This window comes from Psittacula echo, assembly GCF_963264785.1.
Source record: "Psittacula echo genome assembly, chromosome: 6".
NCBI classification, from domain to species: Eukaryota; Metazoa; Chordata; class Aves; order Psittaciformes; family Psittacidae; genus Psittacula; species Psittacula echo.
In genome coordinates, this window is record NC_137743.1 from 42,650,336 (window position 1) to 42,671,081 (window position 20,746).

General features: G+C 40.7%; 1 protein-coding gene across 2 annotated transcripts; it reads left to right on the plus strand.

Moving 5' to 3' along the window:
* Positions 1 to 631: 631 nt before the first annotated feature.
* Positions 632 to 20,529, plus strand: ATAD1 (ATPase family AAA domain containing 1). Of its 2 annotated transcripts, none has more exons than XM_080620569.1 (10): positions 632 to 759; positions 2,876 to 3,051; positions 4,640 to 4,738; positions 5,012 to 5,132; positions 6,712 to 6,912; positions 7,994 to 8,100; positions 11,394 to 11,483; positions 13,911 to 13,961; positions 16,889 to 17,025; positions 17,551 to 20,529. In XM_080620569.1, exons 2-10 carry the CDS (start codon positions 2,890 to 2,892, stop codon positions 17,669 to 17,671), a joined length of 1,089 nt encoding a protein of 362 aa, XP_080476695.1. In that variant the 5' UTR covers positions 632 to 759; positions 2,876 to 2,889; the 3' UTR covers positions 17,672 to 20,529. The 2 variants fall into 2 exon arrangements, with proteins under 2 accessions (XP_080476695.1, XP_080476696.1); XM_080620570.1 differs by lacking the exon at positions 632 to 759 and adding an exon at positions 858 to 1,135.
* Positions 20,530 to 20,746: the final 217 nt, after the last annotated feature.

The following is a 20,746-nucleotide window of genomic DNA, read 5'->3' on the forward strand; positions in this document are numbered from 1 at the left end:
AAAGAAATTATGATCACCAGTGAGAAGGCTGAGTTTTGTTAGGAAGCCCCTGGACAATGTATGTATACAGGTAAGAATAAAACTAGGTGATAAAGCTTTACCCCAGGGGCAAAGCTAGGTCTGAAAGGCATTCACACAAGAGCTGCAGGGTTGAAGACAAGTTGCTAAAACCTTGGATTAATTATAGTTATTACAGAGATCTCCTTATTTTAACCTTTTCCTAGACATTTTTCTGTTCCTATATATAGAGAGTGAAATTACTGTTTTCATTACAAGTTGAAATAGGCAAACTATTCCTTCGTATCTCTTAGTGTGGTGAAATACGATTAATTCTTAGATTCTGATGATTTCATTCTTGCAGATCCCTGTAGCATCCCAAATCTGCCAAGTAATGCATTTTCCAAACTTGAGCTATGATTCTACATCGCTGCTTCTGAGAAGGGACAGAGCGTTTTTATCAAGAGGCAGGTGACAGGGCATGCTTGACCCGGGGCAGGGCCAGGCCTTCTGCCGGCGGGGAGCGGCCTAGAGAGCCGAGGGCTGAGTTGAACTAGGCTGGGCCGGGCCGTGCTGGGCTGGGCTATGGCGGCGGGCGGAACCTTCGAGCGGGGCGGCGGGAGTCGGCCGGAGGGGGGAAGTGAGGGACGTGCCGCCGCTGAGACAGGCCCCGCGCTGCTATTGCTGCTGTTTTCGTCTGTGCGTGCGGCTGTCGCCGCGCTACGACCCGCTGGCTGCGTGTCCGAGAGGCCAGCCCGAGGGGTGAGTAACCCAGCGGGAGAGCGACCCGCAGCCGCTTCCCGCCGCCGTGCCGACACTTGTCGGGCGGCGGGAAGGTCACAGGCGGCAGGTCCGGCCCGGCTCTCACCGGTGCCGCCTTCGCCGCGCCACGCCACGCCACGCCGCATGGCAGGGCCCCGGACGGCCCCCACCGCGTCCTCGGCAGGGCTTGGGACTCCTCGAGGCCTGCTTCTGCCCTCGCTCAGGCCCACCGGACGGGCTGGGAGGCCAGGCGGGGCGGTGCTGCCCCTTCCGTCCGGTCAGCTTCGGCCCCGGCGGTGAGGCGGTTGGTGTTGGTGGCCTGGCCGGGAACGGCCCCTTCTCCGAGCTGCCCCGCCGGTCGGTGTGCTGCGTGGAGGTAATGCCGAGCCCTGGAAAGGGAAGCGGTCGCTCTCGCCCGAGGGCCCGGCGAGAGGCAAGGGTTTCCTACCAGGGACTGAAGTTTTCCCCTCGCCGTGTTGTGGGAGCAGAACAGAAACCGGCAGCGCTTCCTCTTTTGGGTTTTTTTTTTTTTGTATTTGAAACGTTGGCATGCAGACAGCGAGCTAAAGGAAAAGGCGGTGGCAGCCTTACGGACCTAGAGTTTGCTGTCCAATTAACTGTCCTTCTCGTTATCCCAGCAATTTGTCTAGAAAGTAAATGCTGAATTTCATGCGGGATAAGCAGAACTTTGTTTATGTTGAAATTTCCCTCTTGTTAAAGCTTTCTCTTACAAGGTGTATTCAGGGCAAGGATTGCATAAGAAGTGGGTTGTTTTATCTTTGGGCTTGGGGACTTTTTTGGATGCTTTTTTCTTGTTCACTGAGTATATATAGCCCTTTTAATAAATCAGGCTTAAGAGAATATGCTAGTTCAGTATTGCTTGCTTAGATGCCTTAGCAGGCAAATTTTACTTGATTTCCAAGCAGGTATGCACAGCAACAGTCTTGATTTTTTTCAGTCTCCTAACAGAGGATGAATAGTTTAAAAAAATGAAACTGTTTTTTAGTGGTCTGCACTGGTGTATTTTGGTTTTTGCGTTGCAATGCTTCTCCCATCTGCCCAGTCCTTGTAAGCTGAATCTATGGTATGGCATTGCCTTGAGTTGAATACGGGATCGACATAAAGCAGCCACTAGCCAAGTGAGGGGAATTCAAGGATATCTTGGCTGTAGGTAGTCTAGCTTTTCCCTGGCTGACAGCTCAGTTTGGAGACCAGCCAAGGAGCATTAGAAGCTGCCAGAGGAGTTGCCACTGATTTTGCCCTTGCAGCTGGAAAATAGGGCAGTGAACAAGGGGAGCTTTGGGGATTCTCAAGTGGAAACCCCACCAGCTGAGGAGAGAGTGGACTGAGGAAAGAAGACCTCAATTTTATAAGTAATTTTTCAGTGTTTTAGGAAGAGGTTTTTTCCTCTCTACAGCACACTTCCGTAACTTGAAGGTGCTGTACTTTCTGGGTTTGTCTGTTACAGCAGCCAGCCTTTTTCCTTGGTAGCTGTGTGGCACATCCAACATTTTCAGTTTTCCAGGGATATTAATAACTCCAAATATATTCTGCTAGGTGCAGCAGACTTCAGCTCTTACCCTCATCTTATTTAAATACAAGTCGTTGATCACTTCTTAATCTGGCCATTGAGTGCCTTTCCTTTAAACTTCTTAGGGGAAAGAACTCCCTGTTTAAATAATGCAGTTATCTTTGTCTCCATGACTTAGAATTCTTGGGTCAATAACAGTCACAAAATGTCAGTCTTAATGGGAATGTAAACTTGGCACTGATATAATCTTTATTAGTTTATCAGTTTTGTAAAGCTGAAAGGAAAGCACATTTCTTGATGAAGGAAGAGTGTAAAAAGAACCTTTTTGCATATAGTCAGTCCAGAAGTAAGGCCTCAGATTGTTGCTGCCTCTGAATTCTTCCCTGCTTACTGAAACTGGAAATGAAACCATCATTGTACTCAGCGCTCTGTGCTTTAGTCTTACGCAGTTTTGTATGTTGGAATGGTGCTACTGTTGAGATACTTCATTATAACTATGCCCACTGTGTGCGTGGGAAAGTTTTTGTAGAATGGTGTTTAACTTTAATTTTCTTTCTGTCCCTCCCTGCGCTTTTTTACACTTAGTGTTGAGAAGCAAAATGGTCCATGCTGAAGCATTTTCACGTCCCTTGAGCCGGAATGAAGTGGTTGGATTGATTTTTCGTTTAACCATTTTTGGTGCTGTAACATATTTTACCATTAAGTGGATGGTTGATGCCATTGATCCAACCAGAAAGCAAAAAGTAGAAGCTCAGAAACAGGTAGGATTTTATTAATAAATATTTCTGTGAAATGTTGTCTTGTTCATTACCATTCATACAGAGAAATGTGCAAACTGGGCTTGAAATAACTAGCAAAATAATTGACAAAATCGTGTGGAATAATCAAACTCTAGAATTATCTTAGTAAACCTCAGCATCTAGGCTGTAGTGTTTTCAGTACTTACATTTCATGACCAATTTTCTAACTTGAAATGGTGGAAAAACTGTTGAACTGGAGTATGATGATGTCTCTAATTATCTACAAGTGTGTGGTTCCAAAGTTGTTTCTGCTTCTGACAACTTTGCTAAGCAGCAGTTGCGTTAAATAACGCTCTCATCAGTCTTTTGGTTGCTTTTTAACTTGAGCAGAAATAACTTGGTTCTCTGCTGCTTTTTGGCAACTTAATGGCAAAGGCAAGGACTGTAGTTACTCATGACAAAGAGGAACACTGCTATCCAAACGCCTTTTTAAGAATAGCTTGCACTTTATCCCTCTCCCTCTGTTCTGCCCCCACCTCCAGTAGCAGTCAAAATGCCCTGGAAAGGGAAGAAGTGAGAAGTCTAATTTCTTACATTGAGCTAGAATGATTCATGGGGGTTAATGCTCTGGAAAAAGATTTAGGTGCAGAACCAAAAGTTAAATGTTTCCTTTGGCAAGTATTGAAGGAAATGTGGCAACTGCTTTTTGTTTTCTGGCTGACACAAATTTCATAGATTCAAGCAGCAGTTTTGAGCAGCCTAATTCTGTTTGGGATGGTTTTTTGTTTTTTAATGAAAACATGAGTTAAAAAATTAGGCCTACTTCACAATCTGTGCTAGTACCAGCTATTATATAAGAGGTTGCAATATCCCAAAAGCGTGTCAGACTTAACTGCAAGTTAGAGTATAAAGAGAAACTGAGTTGTGAAAGCATCTTGGCACAACAAATGACTTTTCCTTTAAAACTGGGAAAAAGAAATCATTGAATACCTATTTTTTAAAAAATTACTAGCTTCTGTGAATTTTCTTTTTACTTAAAAACCCACTAATCTCTCCCTGATACAATGCCATGGAGGTTGGGGACATGCTTTTCATAATAACATAAGTATATCTTCCATTAAAATGTGTGTGTGTGTTATTTGCAGAGTTCTGAATGAAGATACACATGTGATAGAACTCTAGAGTTCTATTTAATAAGAAGTTTCAAGCTTTTCTTCTGCATCCCTTACAAAGTTTGTAAAGGCTAAGGGGATTTTTCTAAGTGTAACATGCCTGGGTCAGCTTTGGAAACTCCTAGAGTGAGAGATTATGGAAATTATTTTGTACTAAGGTTATCTGTGTTCTGAACAGCAAACTCCATGTCTTAATGTTTATTTTAGTTGCTTTTCAGGCTTTTAAGTGGGAGGGCTGGTGTGACACTTATTTGATGAGAACTGAGACTTATGACTTAGTTTCACTCAACTGACAACAAGGCATTAGAAAATAGCAGAACCTTCTGCTTCTGAAAGGTTTAACCTCTTTTTAGATGTGGCTTCCAGAAAAGCTTTTCAGACTCCAAATAGCAGCTCAATTTCTTTCTCTGTCTTTCTTGGTGTTTTATTTCCCCCAGGCTGAAAAACTAATGAAGCAAATTGGAGTGAAAAATGTCAAGCTTAGTGAATACGAAATGAGTATTGCTGCACATCTCGTAGACCCACTTAGCATGCATGTAAGAAATTGTTTCTGTTGTTACTCTGCTGAATGCACTTCAGACAGGGAAGATACTGATTCTGGCTTTGGATTACATGATTTGTCACATACGTATTTTTGGAAATGCACAGAAAATTTCTGTAATTTAAAACTAAAATTGCATCATTAAGAACAGAAGGGGTTTTAATCACTTGTCTATTTTTGAGGCCTTGTACTACTTTTAAGCTTGTGGGGTTTTTTTTTGTTGGCAGGGACTATGATGACCATTTGTAATACTATTTTTCTGTATTAGGTAACCTGGAGTGACATTGCTGGCTTAGATGATGTTATTACAGATTTGAAAGACACTGTCATTTTGCCCATCAAGAAGAAATATTTGTTTGAGAATTCCAGGCTCTTACAGCCACCAAAAGGTAGGAAAGAAATGCTACAGATCTGTATGCTGGTGTTTAAAAAAAAAAAAAAAAAAAAAAAAAAGAAAGAAAGTTGAAAGGTTACAATAATCAAGAAAGGTGGGAGGAAGTGGGTTGTCAGTCCAAAGTGCAACCATTATGACTGATGCCAAGGGAAAACATGCAGGTTTCTTCTTCTCTTGCCATGAAATCAAGTTCTAGTGTGTAAATTTCATTTTAATAATAAAGGGATGATTGCTTTTCAGTTTTTGATGTTACATTTTGGTGCACTGATATCTACGTAGCCTGCGTTTTTAACTGCCTAAGTTGTTGATATTTTTTCTTATACCCCATCTTGTCCTTTTGGAGGTGAGCTATAACTCTGTACAGCTGTACACTTGGTTAATACTTCTGTGGTGTCATAAAGTCCTAAGCCACAAACATTAGACATTGCTATAAGCTAATTTTGCAGACATCTCTCTCTTCTGGCTGTAGAAATTCCAGTCATGCAAAAAGACAGATCCCATTTTTATTCTGGATATGCCTTGATTTTTCTTTGGAGTTGAGTTGCACAGTATTGAGGCAGTAAGGAAACTGGTGGGTGACAAATTAACTTTCCAACAGTAAACTAGAAGTTGGGTTCACTCTGCTGGAATGCTTACAGCCATATTTTCTCTATGTGACTGCAAACAAGCAGAATTTGAACCTGAAATGTTGGACAAAATGACAAAGTTTGTATTTACTGCTCTAATGCCTGGAACATTGTCTTCTGAAAATTCTCTGAAAACTATTAATTACTGCCTGTATCTATGACCATCATAGTTTTATGTCCCTAAGTGATGGAAAATGAAGCAGTTTTATAACTGGTTTAGTTTTTCCAGGCTACTTTCTGCTTATGTCACAAATTGAAACTGTCTGGAAAATTACTTTCATGTCATGATCTAATAAGCTGAAGGAAAAAATTATTTTTTATTTATCTTTTCAAAGCAGACTTTCCGTACAGGGCATGCTCCCCAGTTCTCAGTGGCTTGCACTGTGTTAATGGGAAGTCATTGCTTCAGAGTAATCTGTGGTCATCAGTCACATAAACAGAAAAAAAACCCACCCTAGTAATTCTCTGTGTTTCAGGCCAGTTAGACTTAATTATTTTTTGTCTTTAAATTGTTTTCTTTGCAGCTATGTTAGAAAAACGCTACTGTGGATTCTTTCACTATGACAAATTTAAAAAACATGAGATGTCATATAATTGAGGGTAATCTGTTTTTCTCCACTCCCTGCTCTGTGCTAAGTTTTATTAGCCAGGCTGAAGCTGGCTATAAGCAATGGCTCAATGTAACCTTTACAGTCACAGTAATAAAACTGTCGTCTTTCAGATAGGTAACTCCCTTCAGTTTCACCATATCTGTTTTTAGATATTCTTAACTTTAATTTTATAATAAGAATGTCTTTAAATGACTGTATTTGATGGAACACTGCGTAACTTGGTTTCTTATCTTTTAACGCTGGGATTAAATACAAGCCTGGACACTATCAGGTCTGTCATACCAACGCAAGTTTTTTGCACAGCAACCAGAGAGCATTAATACTGTTGCTTTTTCAGGAGTACTTCTCTATGGCCCTCCTGGTTGTGGCAAAACACTGATCGCCAAAGCTACAGCAAAAGAAGCAGGTTGTCGATTTATTAATCTCCAGCCTTCAACACTGACAGACAAATGGTATGGAGAGTCTCAAAAACTGGCTGCTGCTGTCTTCTCCCTTGCTATAAAGCTCCAGCCATCCATCATTTTTATTGACGAAATAGGTAAAATCTTTTTTTTTTTCGTAAGTAACTATAGCAGAGTGACATTAAACTACAGGTTCAAATTGATGGGCATATTGATCTACTGCCATCTGTTCCTTAAAAAGAGTGATAATGCAACAAGGTTTAGTAATATAAAGCGTATTGTAAAGTAATGGTGGCAAATGAGGGAAAAACAACGTATTTCTTCTTAGTGTTAGTGGAGGAAAATAGCAAGTAGAGCAAGTTGCTGCTTATTTTTGGTTGGGCTAAGGTGGCTGATGAGGTATGCTTTTCTTCTGTCAGGGGAACCACTTATTCAGGAAACATATCACCAAATACACTTCAACGCTTCTGCCATGAGGACACATAATGGAAAATAAGATTTAGGAGAGCTCAGTAAAAATAGTGTAATAAGGCTGAAGAAGTAGGAGGGGAAGTTCAGCTAGGAACACAGCAAAGTTGCCAGTTCAGTGCATTTGGACCTGTCACATAAGTGTTTAAGTCCATGTGAACTTAGTTCAAATTGCTCGTTGTCTTGTAGCACTGTCGCTTCTTAGAACAAGATGTACAGTTTGCAGAAACAGAGCCTGATAAAGCTTTTACCCTTTCCATACTTCAGGTTTATGAAAGGGCTATGTACGTAAGATGCTTTTTATACTTGGTGTTTTTGTAGCTGTTGGGAATTATTTAGGCAACTATTAGCAGAATTAAAGCTCCGCATAACAAAGCATGTAGCCTGTTTGACATCAGTCCTACAGCTTGCTGTTCTCCCGTGCTTTGGTGTCTTCTAGCTTGCCAGACTCTGCTTCCATCTCTGCATGAGAAACTAAGGTGGAAGTTACACTTTTCATGAACTAAGGAAAGTGAAAATTTGGAAAACAAGATTTCGGACAGTCTCATATGATAGATAGGTACATACTCATGTAATGTAATGTAAAGATGTGCTTAAAAATGTGGTGAAATTCTGCTTTCCTATTCTTTATTGTAAGAAATATTTGTCATTTGTTGACAATGTTTATTAAAAATATTTACAAGATGGAGAATAGCACAAAGTCTGTGGCAGGATTGAAAATAAACAGTTTTACTGAATCATTTAATACAGATTCCTTCTTGCGAAGTCGATCGAGTTCTGACCATGAAGCTACAGCTATGATGAAAGCTCAGTTCATGAGTCTGTGGGATGGACTGGACACAGATTATAACTGCCAAGTAAGTACAAAGGATAACAAGAAAAGTAATGAGATTCTTCCCTCTCGGACGTTGTGCATTGAACCATTTGTGAAGAATAGCAGATTGCATGTAGTAATAATTGCCAAAAGAGTTTCTTTAACTCATAGTGTTAGTGATTACCAGTATATTGTGGGAATGAGGTGAGTTATACTAGTAGATCATTTTTTTAATTTAGAAGACTGGTTTTGTAGGTATTTTAATTAAGAGGCATTATTTTTGAAAGTGTCTTAAGTCTCAATAATATAAAACCTGTATAGTTTTAGCTGCCAAATTGGGAACTGCTAAAACTTTAAGCTGTTATGAAAAACGTTTTGTCAACAATATTTTCTTCAGGTGAAGTTAATCTTTGATTTCAGGAACGGTATTGAAAGATCTGAGTATTCATCCGAGTTGCAGGTTGGTTGGTTTGTTTCCAAAACCAGACCATTAAAAGCATTACACAAGCACTAGACTCTGAAGGTAACCTGAAAGGATAAAGAAGTTGAGCTTATCAAAAGACAAATTCTGTTAAATGGAGCCATGCTTCCATCTTGTTATCCCTGTATGCTTCCTACCATGATCTGGACAGAAGTATTGTGTTTTGGAAAGGGAAAAAAAAAAATCACAAAAGCTGTTGTTATTGATAAAACAAACAAAAACCATTTATGAAAGATATTACTTAAATGTTGCATAGATGAAAGCTTGCTTGGTATGTTTCTGAACTGTTACCTGGAGCAGTCTTTCTGAGGCCTTTAGAAAGGATGTTTATTCTTCAGTTTTAAAATTTTCAGCCCTTGTAATCTGTGTTTTTTGGTGCATGGGTTCTGATGCTCTGACGTCCATCAGTTCTTTGTAAAATCTGCTTTTCCTTCTCTCTAAAAGTTGTACTAAAGATTCTTTCGAGCTGTTTTTTTAAAAAACTGATTAGAACTCAGTGGATGTATATGCTAAGGAGCTTTCAAGTGAAGTGTTTGCTTACTTTAGTATTACTTTAGTATTAAGAAGCCAATGGTATGAACACTTAACTGGAAGTTAACATGATCTGGCTAGCACACATTTCTTTCAGTGTTTGTATTATCTTTTCCCTCAATATACTGAGAATGTTTTGGAGCAGGTCACATTGTTCATTCTTTGCAGTAAAACAATATGTGGTCTTACCATCTCTCAAATTCAGCATGCAGAGCCTGAACAAGTCGCTCTTGTCCTTTCACTTGTATGCCTCTGCAGGGTAGGGAGCCACCAAGTAAAATGCAATACAAACGATTGGCTGGTGACACTGCAGGCATTGGCTTAGGTTGATTTCTGGTGAGTTTTTCAGCAGGATGGTTTGTTTCAATACCGTATTCCAGGCTCCTTACCGTGATGTCATTGCAATTCAGGAAGTGTTCTTTAAGTGATAGTTTTGATGTTTGCATTGTCTCAGGGTTTGACAGCCAGCTTGCTGGGTTCTTCTGTTAATTACAAATGTTTACTTGGAAGCTTTGGGTTGCTTGTCTCATCCTTGCCAAACAAATTTCTTTTGAATAAGGATTAAATTTGGCATTTGGCATGGTAACAAAGATTCCCAATGCTAGGACAAAATTGTAAGTGTTGTCATGAATGTTGCTTGTTCCTCCATTGATTTCACCTGAAAAGTGTGTTCAGCTTTGGGCTAAACCTGCCTAGGATATTCTAGAATCATAAAATACCATGTTGGAAGGGACCTCAAGGATCATCCGGTCCAACCTTTTGTATCTAGACTAGATGTCCCATCACCCTGTCCAGCTGAATTTTCAAAGTGTCAGACATTGAGGAGTCCACCGCTTATGTGGGGAAATAATTCCAGTGGCTTGTTGTTCTCATTGCAAAAAATTTTCCTTGTGTCCAGTAGGAATCTCCTCAGGAGTAACCTGTACCCGTTACCCCTTGTCTTTGCCATGTGACTCCTTGTAAAAGGAGTCTTCATCTTCTTCGTAGCCACTCTTTAAATACTGAAACATGGTGTTACGGTCATATAAGGATACAGTCTCCAGCCTGACAGAAACTTGGACCACAGTGCCTGGAAAACAGAGCTACGCTACTTGAAGGGACAGTTCGTCTGGCAGCCCTGTACAGCTGCATTTCACGTCTGCAGAAGCTGCATAAAAAGCTGGTTTTGGGAAGGCTGTTCAGCTCTGCTAGCACAGAGGGAGGCAACACTTTGGGCCTTGATGCAGACCCCAGGGGAGCACAGCATAGGTGCTTCATACAGTGACACCTTTGCAAAAGGCAGCTCAGCCGTTAGCTGAGCTTGTGTTTTGCATGCTGGCAAGCACAAAGCGCTTGCATGTATAATGCTTTCTAGAAGATTCGGACTTCTGGAGCCCTGGCAAAAAACATGCCTTTTGGCTTTCTCTGTGTATAGCAATTTGCCACTATATAATTAAACCTCTAGGTGGCAGGGTGACTCTGCTCCGGGACACACCACCCACCTTGGCCAGGGGCTGCTGGAGCTGCCAGGGCTGTCTGCCAAACAGTGACCCCAGAGAAAAGAGAGAGGCACGTCAGGAAACTGTACTGATAGGAGATTAATTTCCCTGACATTTTTCACTTTTGTGACTGGGTATTTACAATGTGCATAACTTAGAAAAGCAAATGAGAAAACAAGGCTGATGTGAATAGGAAGTAAATTTGTTCTTAAACTAATAACTGGAATGCAGTCAAATTAAGTAAATACTTTCTTTGTGTTGAACTTAGCTTGCACATATCTAATATGCTGCTGTTACAGTATGTCAGTGCATATAGGTTCTTACTGACTTCTCTGGCCTTTTTTTTTTGGTTTTTTTTAATGCTTTAAAAAGAAGGAAACAACATTTCAGTGCATGTGAAAGCTGCCAGGTTGGTCATCCTGCTGAACTGATTGCCTCTCTTTTTTCAGCACAGCACAAAAATGCCACATTTTTTAAACCTTATCAGAGCATCTCCTTTCAAGTTCCTTCCAGACCCACAGGAACTAAAGAGTCATTGCCAAGACTTGCAAGAAGATGTTTTGGGTTATTGCTTAGAGTTTGAACTTTCAAATTGGTCTCAGAAGGATTCAGATTAATGTAAAAATCTCCACCCAGATGATACTCTGTGGTACCAATGCTCTGTCAAGCTGACTGTTTAATCCAGTTGCTGAAATCTGTACCAAGAAACCTTATGTAACTTCTTTAAATGTTGATGTTCTTGATAAAGTGTGGAAGAGTCACACGTTTGGTTTTGAAACTCCAGTATGGCAATGTTTTCAAAAGCTGGTTTCAGGCTGACTAGTTTTTTCCTGTTGGTGTATACAGGTAATAGTGATGGGAGCCACCAACCGTCCTCAGGATCTTGACTCTGCAATCATGAGAAGAATGCCGACCCGGTTTCACATCAACCAACCTGTAAGTCATGCCAGGTTTGCCTGAACAGAGTGCCTAGTGGCTGAGCTGCAGGAAGGTGTCCTGGGTTTTGTTGTTGTGTTATCTTGGTGGTGGTGGGTTTTGTTTCTTTCCTTGATGTTTCTTGTTTGGTATTTTTTTGTTGTTGTTGTTGGGGTTTTGGGTTGGTTTTGGGGTGTTTTTTGTTTGGTTGGGATTTTTTTCTTTCAAAGAAATACTGTATTCTTTTTATCTGGTTTTAGTTTTTTAGAAGCATATGTATAACTTGTCTTTTTAAGGTGAAGTTTCTCACAGAAATTTTGATTATTTAGGGTTTTTATCTGAAAGAATGCCCTGTCCTTTTGAGAGCTTCCCACCCATTTTCTTCATCTCTAAGAATGGAGTGGCTTAGGCGCTGCACTCGGGAAAGAGCTTAGTTTTAATTTGAAAAGCACAGAAGTGGCTGCACACACTTGTCTATGAGGATGAGTGGCACCCAGGCCAGGTAGTGTCAAGAAGGAGGAGGTACATGTTAACTCCTATTTATACCTTCTGGATATACAATATTTAGTTCTGAAGAAGAGAAGAGGAAACAAATTCTGCATATCAAAGTCTTCATCCCCCAGAAGCCTTTCCAGTCAGGCAGTTTGGAAAACTGGTTTAATTGTGCTTATGATTTATGCCAAATAGGTAGTGATTAAGTAAGCTATCAGTTAGGCCGGCCTTCACAAGGTTACCCTTACTGTCAATTCTGCTATTGCCATCCTTTTCAAAGAATTTTAATCACCTTCCAACACTTAGCAATATCACAAGACATTTTTGTATCAGTGTTATAAAAAGTTCAGTTGTGTTTGTCAGTATTCCCTTCTGGCTACAGAAATAACCTTCATTATTCATTTTTTGGAGGAACTTAGAGACAAAATTGGAGGAGTAAAACTCTTACTGATTGTGCAAGAAAGTAGTCATGTTGCCAGTCCCATCTTGTTTGAACTGGCTTTCACTCCTTGTGGGCAGATACTTTCTGAAACAAAGCATTTATAATCTTGTAACTACTTTTCTGTGATGGCTGCTCATAGGGTTTCATATACCTTACTTGTCTCAAATTTTCCTTGAATTAGTAAAGGGCAAGAATGTATATTTTAGTACTGTGTTATATCGTTCTATCAAGCAGTGTTGTTAGCAGGATGAATTATCTGCAGTTAACAGTGCTTCAGGATGCTACAGGGGTTGGCTCCCTCTCCCAGGATTAGAATTAAAACAGGAAGTAGGGCACAGGCATGTAATTTTCCATACCCCACTACAGCCCTATTATGAACTTACTGTTTGTCTCTTGTTCTTGTCTATGGTAATTTGTGATACAACTAAGATTGGTTACAACTGTTTTATTGAGGGCCAAGATTATTTATACGCTGTGAATTGGAAATGTGCACAAGTAGTATCACTGCAGAGGCCTAAAGCCTTGCAGATCTTATAACTAAGTTTGAGATGAAAAGGCCCAGAACTACTCGTAAGAAGTTACCTGCAAGACAGAGGGAAATAGAAGTATTTTTTGAGATAGAATATCAACTGCTAAGCTGCCAAAGTAGTTATGGTGTAGTTTTTTTCCCTTTTTTAACAATGAGCGTGAATATAAGACAAGTTTGGTTTTGGGAGACACAAAACCCAGTCTCTTCACTGCCTGTTGCTAGCAAGGATATACTCAGGACTTAGCTGTTTCTTTCAGTAACCTCATAACCTCATTACAGTATGGCATTTATACTGCTTAAAATTTCCCAAGCATTATATGTATTCTTTTTTTTTTTTTTTTTTTTTAAGTGGAACAGTTTGTCCTCTTCATTTGATTTAGCAAAGTATTGAAAGTGTCCACTAGGTCTAGAGAGTCATAGAATCATAGAACAGTTTGGGTTGGAAGGGACCTTCAAAGGTCATCCAGTCCAACCCCTCTGCAGTGGGCAGGGCCATCTTCAACTATATCAGGTTGCCCAGAACCGCATCCAGCCTAGCCTTGAGTGTCTCCAGGGATGGCACATCTACTACCTCTCTGGGCAACCTGTGCCAGTATTTTACCACCCTCATAGTAAATAATTTTTTCCTCACATCCAGCCTGAAAATGGAGTGTGCCTTCCATTAAAGATACGAAATCTTTTGGAGACAGCTGCTTTCACTTAGGGCAAAATAAGACTAAATGTTAGTGCATTTCCCTTTCCCTGTAGTTAGCGTAAATGTACATGCTCAAATGTTTATTTTCATGTGCTCCTGGAGTCAGAGTACCTTAGATCTCTTTTTGCTGAGTGATTTGCCATCAGATAGGTTTCCTTAGTGTGTATTGCACTGTTTGAGAGATCAGCTTGTGTCACTGAACTGTGATGGAAAGCCCACACAGTGCAAAATTGAGATAGATGTTACGCATTTATTTTTGTACTCTAGTAATGTTAGTCTCTTTTGTTTAAGGCTCTGAAACAACGAGAAGCAATCTTGAAGTTAATTTTGAAGAATGAAAACGTAAGTAGACTTCTTTTAATGGTTAATTTGCTTTATTACTGTTGTCATGAGTGCAAGCTCTTATGTTTTGTATTTGACTATTTCGGAGTAAGGTTGAGGTTATTTACCAGAGTATTTCTGATTAGAACCTAAGAATCTTTTGTGGGTTTAGGTGTGGTGTTAAATTAAAGCAGTAAGGTTGCCTACTGGTTTAAGCATTAGCCTCAGTCAGAGAAGCAGTCTTGGATTTTGTGGTGATCAACCAGCTCTGAGGAAGAAGACTTAATTTCTCTGTCTCCATTTTCTTGTTACATAACAAGATAATATGTTTATCTCTCAAAGATGCTGAAGGTGAATCATGTTTGGAAATCACTTTGAACAGTGAAAGAAATTTCAAGATGTCATGAGGCAGGGAGAAGAGATACTGAATATTTTTGACTCTGTACAGTCGATTGGCTGAAGTCAAGAAAGGAGGATTGACAGTTTTTGACAGTGCTGCTTTTTTCACTTTGATCCATACTTCATATTTCCTTTAGTGGAAAACTACTATGGATGTTGTTACTAATATTGTATGGTGTTCATGTTGCCATCTATATTCCAAGATGGGAGGAAGGGGTACGTGTGAGTGCATCTGGTGGTGTCTGTTGGCAGGATATGGAACCTGTGTTACTGGAGGTTACTGCTAAATTTAGTCTGCAGCACTAACTGTCTTGAAGTTAATGTTGCAAAGTGTCTCTTGGCTGAGCTATATCCTAATAAATATCATTTGTTAGTAAAACCAACTTATATTTTTTGAGAAACCTAAAAATTACAGCTCATCATTGCAGATGGCTGAGATACTGCTGGAGAGGTTACTTTGCAAGTAGTCATTTTGGATTATTTGTATAGGATTAGAATGTGGTTGAGTTTTGTGCAAAATACTAGACATAGATGTGAAAACAGAAGAACGGAACTGCTATGAAATGCTAAAGGAGTTGTGGAGGAAGAGCTGACCTATTTGCAGAAAATCTCAAACAAACTAAAGAGTCCCTTGCAAGTGGTGATTTCAGACTCACATTTCTATTCAAGAACCCTTAGGGAGGTATGCCAAATAGTAGACCTTTATACAGGCTCTCTGACTATCTGCAGCCACTCAGCCCTCGCACACAGGTGGACTCTGTGGCTCCTTTGCCTTGGCAGCTGGGCCTGGGAGGTGAGCACCTTGGCCTTAAGGCCTTCAGCAAAAAGCTAAATTAGTTCCCGAGTATGGACCTGAAAGAATGCAAGGTATGTCAAGCACCTGGCAGTGAATCACAGCCACACAAATACATTTTTCAGGGGAGGGGACAAAAAAACCATCAGCCTATACTGGTTATCCCATATGAGGAAGAATTGGATCTCTCAAGCTCAGCTTATTTTAAGCCAGGATGACAAACTTCCTGGCAGTCCTTCACATGACAGGTGTAGTTATGCCCTCCTTGACTGTCTTAAAGTCCTGTTTCTTCTTTCTCACTCAAAGGGAAACACTTGTTAATGCCTGCTACACAACTGCCCATTTTCTATTTATTCTTAGCCAGCTGTGCTGTTCCATGCAATTCGTGATGGCCTTCAGCCCCACACTGAGCAAATACATTGCAGATCTGCTGCTGACTGTTACTGGCTTAAGTATTTGTGTGCAGCATCACACTTTAAAACAAAGCACTTCAAGACAGCCGGGCCATAGTGTCCATAGGAGGCACGTTGGTGTAAGCCAGCTCTTGCTTTTGCCTTTATTTCCATGCCTGGGGAGCCAGATGTCTCACGCAAGACCCAAATCAAAGCACTGCATGCTGAGTCCTTGGTCAGGGAGCTGGGGTTCAAGTACATGCTCAAGATCTGAGCCAAGAGGACAGTATCACTGTAACCCTTGTTCTTTAAGAAAAGCAGGAGGAATGGTGGAGAATTGGAAGGGTGCTCAATGGATGTTAGCATGTTCTTGGGTTATCCTGGGGCGTGCAGGGGTTGAAGGGGTAGCTGGAAGTAGCAAAGATTATACCTGGGACTTTGCCTTCATCACCACAGAATAGTTTCCCTCTTAGAAGAAGGCATCCCATAATTTCAGCCTTTTACTAGACCGGTTTGGCTTTAATTGTTTGAAAAGGAAATACTGATGCATTGGAAAATGTGCCAGAAGAGGCTGTTATTGGAGATTCTGTAAACAGACTGAATAAATATGAGGTCTTGGCTTTAAAGGGATTGGTCTGATCCAGTGCATGGGGTTAGACACATTATTTTGCCTCCAATTTCCCCATTTCGTGGTTGTATAAAGTAGCAGCTGTTCAGTAAGTCAGCAGACAACTGAATTGCTGAGATAGTGAACTGCTGCTTTTGAAGTTCTTATTCTGCACTAAAAGGTGGCAGCAACAAAACATGTGACAAACTTTTCCAGCCTTGTTGTGTTACTGTTCAAAAGATGTGCATATGAAAACAAACTGTAGTCTTTCAAATAGTGTAAAAAATGGGCTGGGGCTGTGAAAGGAGACCCATTGGATAGTGTTCATTGTCTATAGATACAAAGATGTGTGCATGGTCTGATGGAGCCCTTTACCAAAAAAAGGAGTGTCATTGCAGGAAACTGGAAACTTGTGTGGGCATTAGTGAAAATGGGTCATTATTCCTGTGATCCAGTTTTTGCCATCTAGTGGGCTTCCAAAACTATACAGGAGCTTTGTCAGTAACAGAATATACCATTATGATGGTTCACTTTCCATTGCCTGTTCTGTTTTTGTTAATCAATCAGCTGCAGCGTTTTATGAGATGAAGCATCAGTTTCGTTTAGTGAAATGTACTACTTGGAGGATTCAGAGCAGAAGTTAACAAAATAATTTTCTTTTAGCTTTCGGAGTCAAGAGTGAAGGTGACTTTCTTGCCCTTGGAACAAAGTAAATGACTTTAGAGTTTTCATGCTCTGACATTCTGTTTTTTGACAGGTGGACAGGCATGTAGATCTCCTGGAAGTTGCTAAAGAGACTGATGGCTTCTCAGGAAGTGATCTGAAAGAAATGTGCCGGGATGCAGCACTCCTCTGTGTCAGGGAATATGTTAATTCTGCCTGTGAAGAAGAGACGTATGTGTCTTTTTTCTGCCTGTTATGGTAGCTGAGCAGCAGCTATGAATGCTCCTGTCCAATTATTAGTTTGTATTTTCTGGTTTGAATTGCAAATTTAGAGAGGTTTGAAAAACTTTGCTATGATTCACAGAAAGCAGGAGGTTCTCTCTTGCTTGACAGATTGCCCCTATACAGCAAAAAAAAACCTCACCCCAAGTAAGTAACCTTTATTCATTTTGACAATGAAAATAAGAGTGTTTGCCCTTAAGTGTCAAGCTTGAGGTAGCATGAACCAGCAAGTGATACTATTGCGCTATATTACCAGGCTTAAATGCTGGTAATGCTCTTGCATGTGTGTAACTCTACTTAATTGTCTCCCATACTTGGAGGTAATACGTGCATGGACAGGGGCATGTTTTCAGTGTAATGCTGGATCCATGTCAGAGCTGCCATTTTCAGTGATTACTTCTCGTTGTTTGAATAGCTGTTACACAGCACCTGAATCATTACCTTGCTTTTTTTCTTTCTGTCTTTCTTTTAAAGCCATGATGAAGATGAAATCCGACCTGTGCAGCAGCAGGATCTCCACAGGGCAATTGAGAAGATGAGAAAATCCAAGGATGCCACACTGCAGAATGTTTTGATGCACGTTAGTTTAGATTAAGACAAAAGAGTGTGTCTGCGGTTTCTGATATGATTTAGGTTGACTTCTGTAATTGGTTAGCAAAAATAATGTCAGGGGGTGGGAGCAGGGATGTTCCTTGAATAAGGGAGTTCTGTTTCTGGAATTGTTTTTATACAACAAATTCTAAGTTATTGAAAGTTTGTCATGCACAACTAGAAGTGTAACAATATATCATAAGTGGAACAATTATAGCCCAGACCAAGAGCAACTGCCTGTGTCTTGTCCCATAATCGATACACTGTATAGCCTTAAAGCAGGTTCTGATGTGGTGCATGGGTTTGGCGGGTCACCAGTGTGGAGGGCAAACAATCTATTACCAGTTTGTGTATATATGTACGAGCGTGTGTGTATGTATTAAATGTATATATCCACACCTTTTTTTATATATAGACATAATCTGTAGATAACTTGAGTATGGGAAATCTTTTCTACTTACTGAATCAAATCAAATCAGAAGATGTATAGATTAAAGATTCGTCGATACTCAATGCACATTTACTTCTTCCTTTTAGCAGCAAGTATGAAGACAGGAATTCTGCTTCTAGAATAACTTTCAGGCAAAATTTGAAATGTTACTGATTTTCCTTGCACATGACCACTTGAAATCTGGTGCCATTTAGTAAAGATAGTAAACTTCTGTAAAAATGTTTGAATACTTTTCATTTTGTATGAATTCTGCTTTTTGAGGCTTTTTAAATCAATGCTGGTTTTATTTTTCCCTTGATGTGAGTAATTAGAGTAGAACCTTAACTGGTCTTTCATAAAGTCCCAGATATTATAAGCTCTCTGAAATTGTGGCTTTCTGATCTATTATGCATTGTAACGAGGACTTGCTGCTATTTTAATCTCCTCTGGAAGCCCTGCTGCTGCGCTGTGGAGTTGTACCATGAAGTGTCATACACGTAGCTCTGAGGCGCGGGGGGACATTTTGTGATGTTTTGCTCTGTCACATGCTCTGATCCACAAAACTCAAGAGAAGAGAATGGGTTTTAGGTTTATAAATGTGATTTAGCAGTGTTCTGCTGTACTTGCTGGAAACAGTTTTAGTAAATTTATGTAATGTTATGTAGTGATAAAGGCAAAGAGCTGGAAATGTAAGTGCCAAAAGTGTTTTGGTACAGTTATTGTCACTAGGTTTTGAATAACTTGATTTTTCTTCTTCTAATATGATGAATTGTGCACTAATTTAACACAAATATGTAATCAAAATTGTTCAAGCCCCCAGGCTGCTAGCAGAGCTCTGCTAGCTGTTGAGGGAAGGTAGGCATTGAAAGCACGATAAGGATGTAACAAAAAATGCACTGCAAAGTAAAATAAAGACAGCTGGAGCCATCCATGGTGCAGTATCAGGTGCTGATGACAATTTACGTTAAGTACAGCTTTCTCACTGTGTCCTTTTGTCTGGGACACTGGTTGTATAAGGCACCAGGTGCAGTAGGTCTTAGTTTGACCCAGTTTACTCTCCTTGGGTACAGAACATGGTGGGGTTAAAAATAATTTGGTAATTGCTTTGGGTTTTTTATATGGGGAGAGAAGTCTTTGGTAAATGCATATTGCTTTAATACAAGGATGTAGGAAACTGGGCACACAGAAATACTGGGCTATGGAAATCTAAGAAATGTGGGCTATGGAATGCTAATCCCACAACTCAGTGACAGGGTATAAGGCAGTGATGTGAGCCAGTGCTAGCTCTGTGAGAGACTGAGTTCAAGAACCAGCCTTAAAATTAAATGTGCAAATAGTGTTACTGCAAGCTGGTTTCTCAGAAGGTTTAAATTATGCATGTGTCAGATGAAGTTCTCCAGCTATTCAGTCTGTTCTCAGTGCCTACTCTGGCTCTGGACTACCCCTGGCCCTCTCAGTAGTTGTTACACCTGAGAAATTCCAGGCTGGTGCAATAATGCAGTTGGTCCTGTGCCTCCTTCCTTTGTTCGGGGTGCTCCTACTTGGTAAGCATCTAGTGCAGGCAGCTAGGAAATGCTGTCTTAATTGGTTTTAATTGAGTGTAAAGTGTGTCCTCAAGGGAGTTTAAATGTCAAACAGTACACAAACCCTTGACTGTTTGCAGGTGCTGAGGGCATCCTCTCTCACCAGCTGAGCTTTCATCTCTTTTTGCATGTTTCTCCAAAAACCTGGCTGTTCGCATGCTGGCTGGATCTTGCCTTTGCTTTGTGCCTGTAATGCATTGTCACAGGCTGAAGGGGCTGGTTTGAAGGGGCACAAGGAGTTATTTCTAATTGCAGCTGGAGTGTGAGTTCCACTTTTCCAAGGATTTTTCCATACTTGTCTACATTTTCTGTCATTTTGGGAGTCCTTGGCAAAGCACAGACCCTTCCTAACTATTCTATGATTCTTGCAGCTTGCTGGAAAGGCTGGAGGAGTGGCATAGTTTATCATGCAGGAACATGGCCGCTCTAATTCCATGTCTCCAGTGGTGTGGTCCATGTTCCTCTCCTTAGAGCAGGGACATGCCTAACCCCTCTCCTGTGGCTCTAAGGCCAGTTGTTCAAACTGAGTGTTGTTTCACAGGTGTGGGCTGAGGCCAATCCAGCTGCCAGTACTGAGCTCTGAGTTGTAATGCAATGTCTTGTGTGAAATAGGTCTATCTTGGGGTTTAAAGGTTGAATCCTCTGCAGGAAGAGGCATAGACATTCTCAGCAGGCAAGTAATTTGTTTGTGACCTGTTCAGCCATAGCAGTCACCAGTAGTCTGTACAGCACAGACCATACCTAAATTGTCCTTGGGTTGTAAAACAGCTAATCTTGCCTGTTCAATACTACAGGACAAATGCAAACCTTTGGAGTAGTCTTAGGTGAATAAATGTGTTGTTTGTTTGCTCTGTGTTTCTGTTGATCTGTTTTCTGTAACCTTCACCAGTGTGTCCATGTTTGCATTCTGTAAATACAGCTTTTTTTTTTTTAAACTGGCTTGGGCAAGGGCATCTTTTCCCCTGTCTACTGCTTGGAAACCCAGGGATGCATTGGCCAGACAGCAGAGGGGTGCTGCAGGGACCACGCTGGTTGAGTGGAGTACTGGGAGCCCAGCAGGGTGGGC

What these genes read in the sequence shown, in the direction of transcription:
- ATAD1 (XM_080620569.1), top strand. Translation starts at nt 2,890, where the DNA reads ATGGTCCATGCTGAAGCATTTTCACGTCCCTTGAGCCGGAATGAAGTG. An exon ending in ACACAGATTATAACTGCCAA is followed by an intron (nt 8,101 to 11,393) that starts GTAAGTACAAAG and finishes TGGTGTATACAG; the next exon opens with GTAATAGTGATGGGAGCCAC. An exon ending in TCTGCCTGTGAAGAAGAGAC is followed by an intron (nt 17,026 to 17,550) that starts GTATGTGTCTTT and finishes TTTCTTTTAAAG; the next exon opens with CCATGATGAAGATGAAATCC.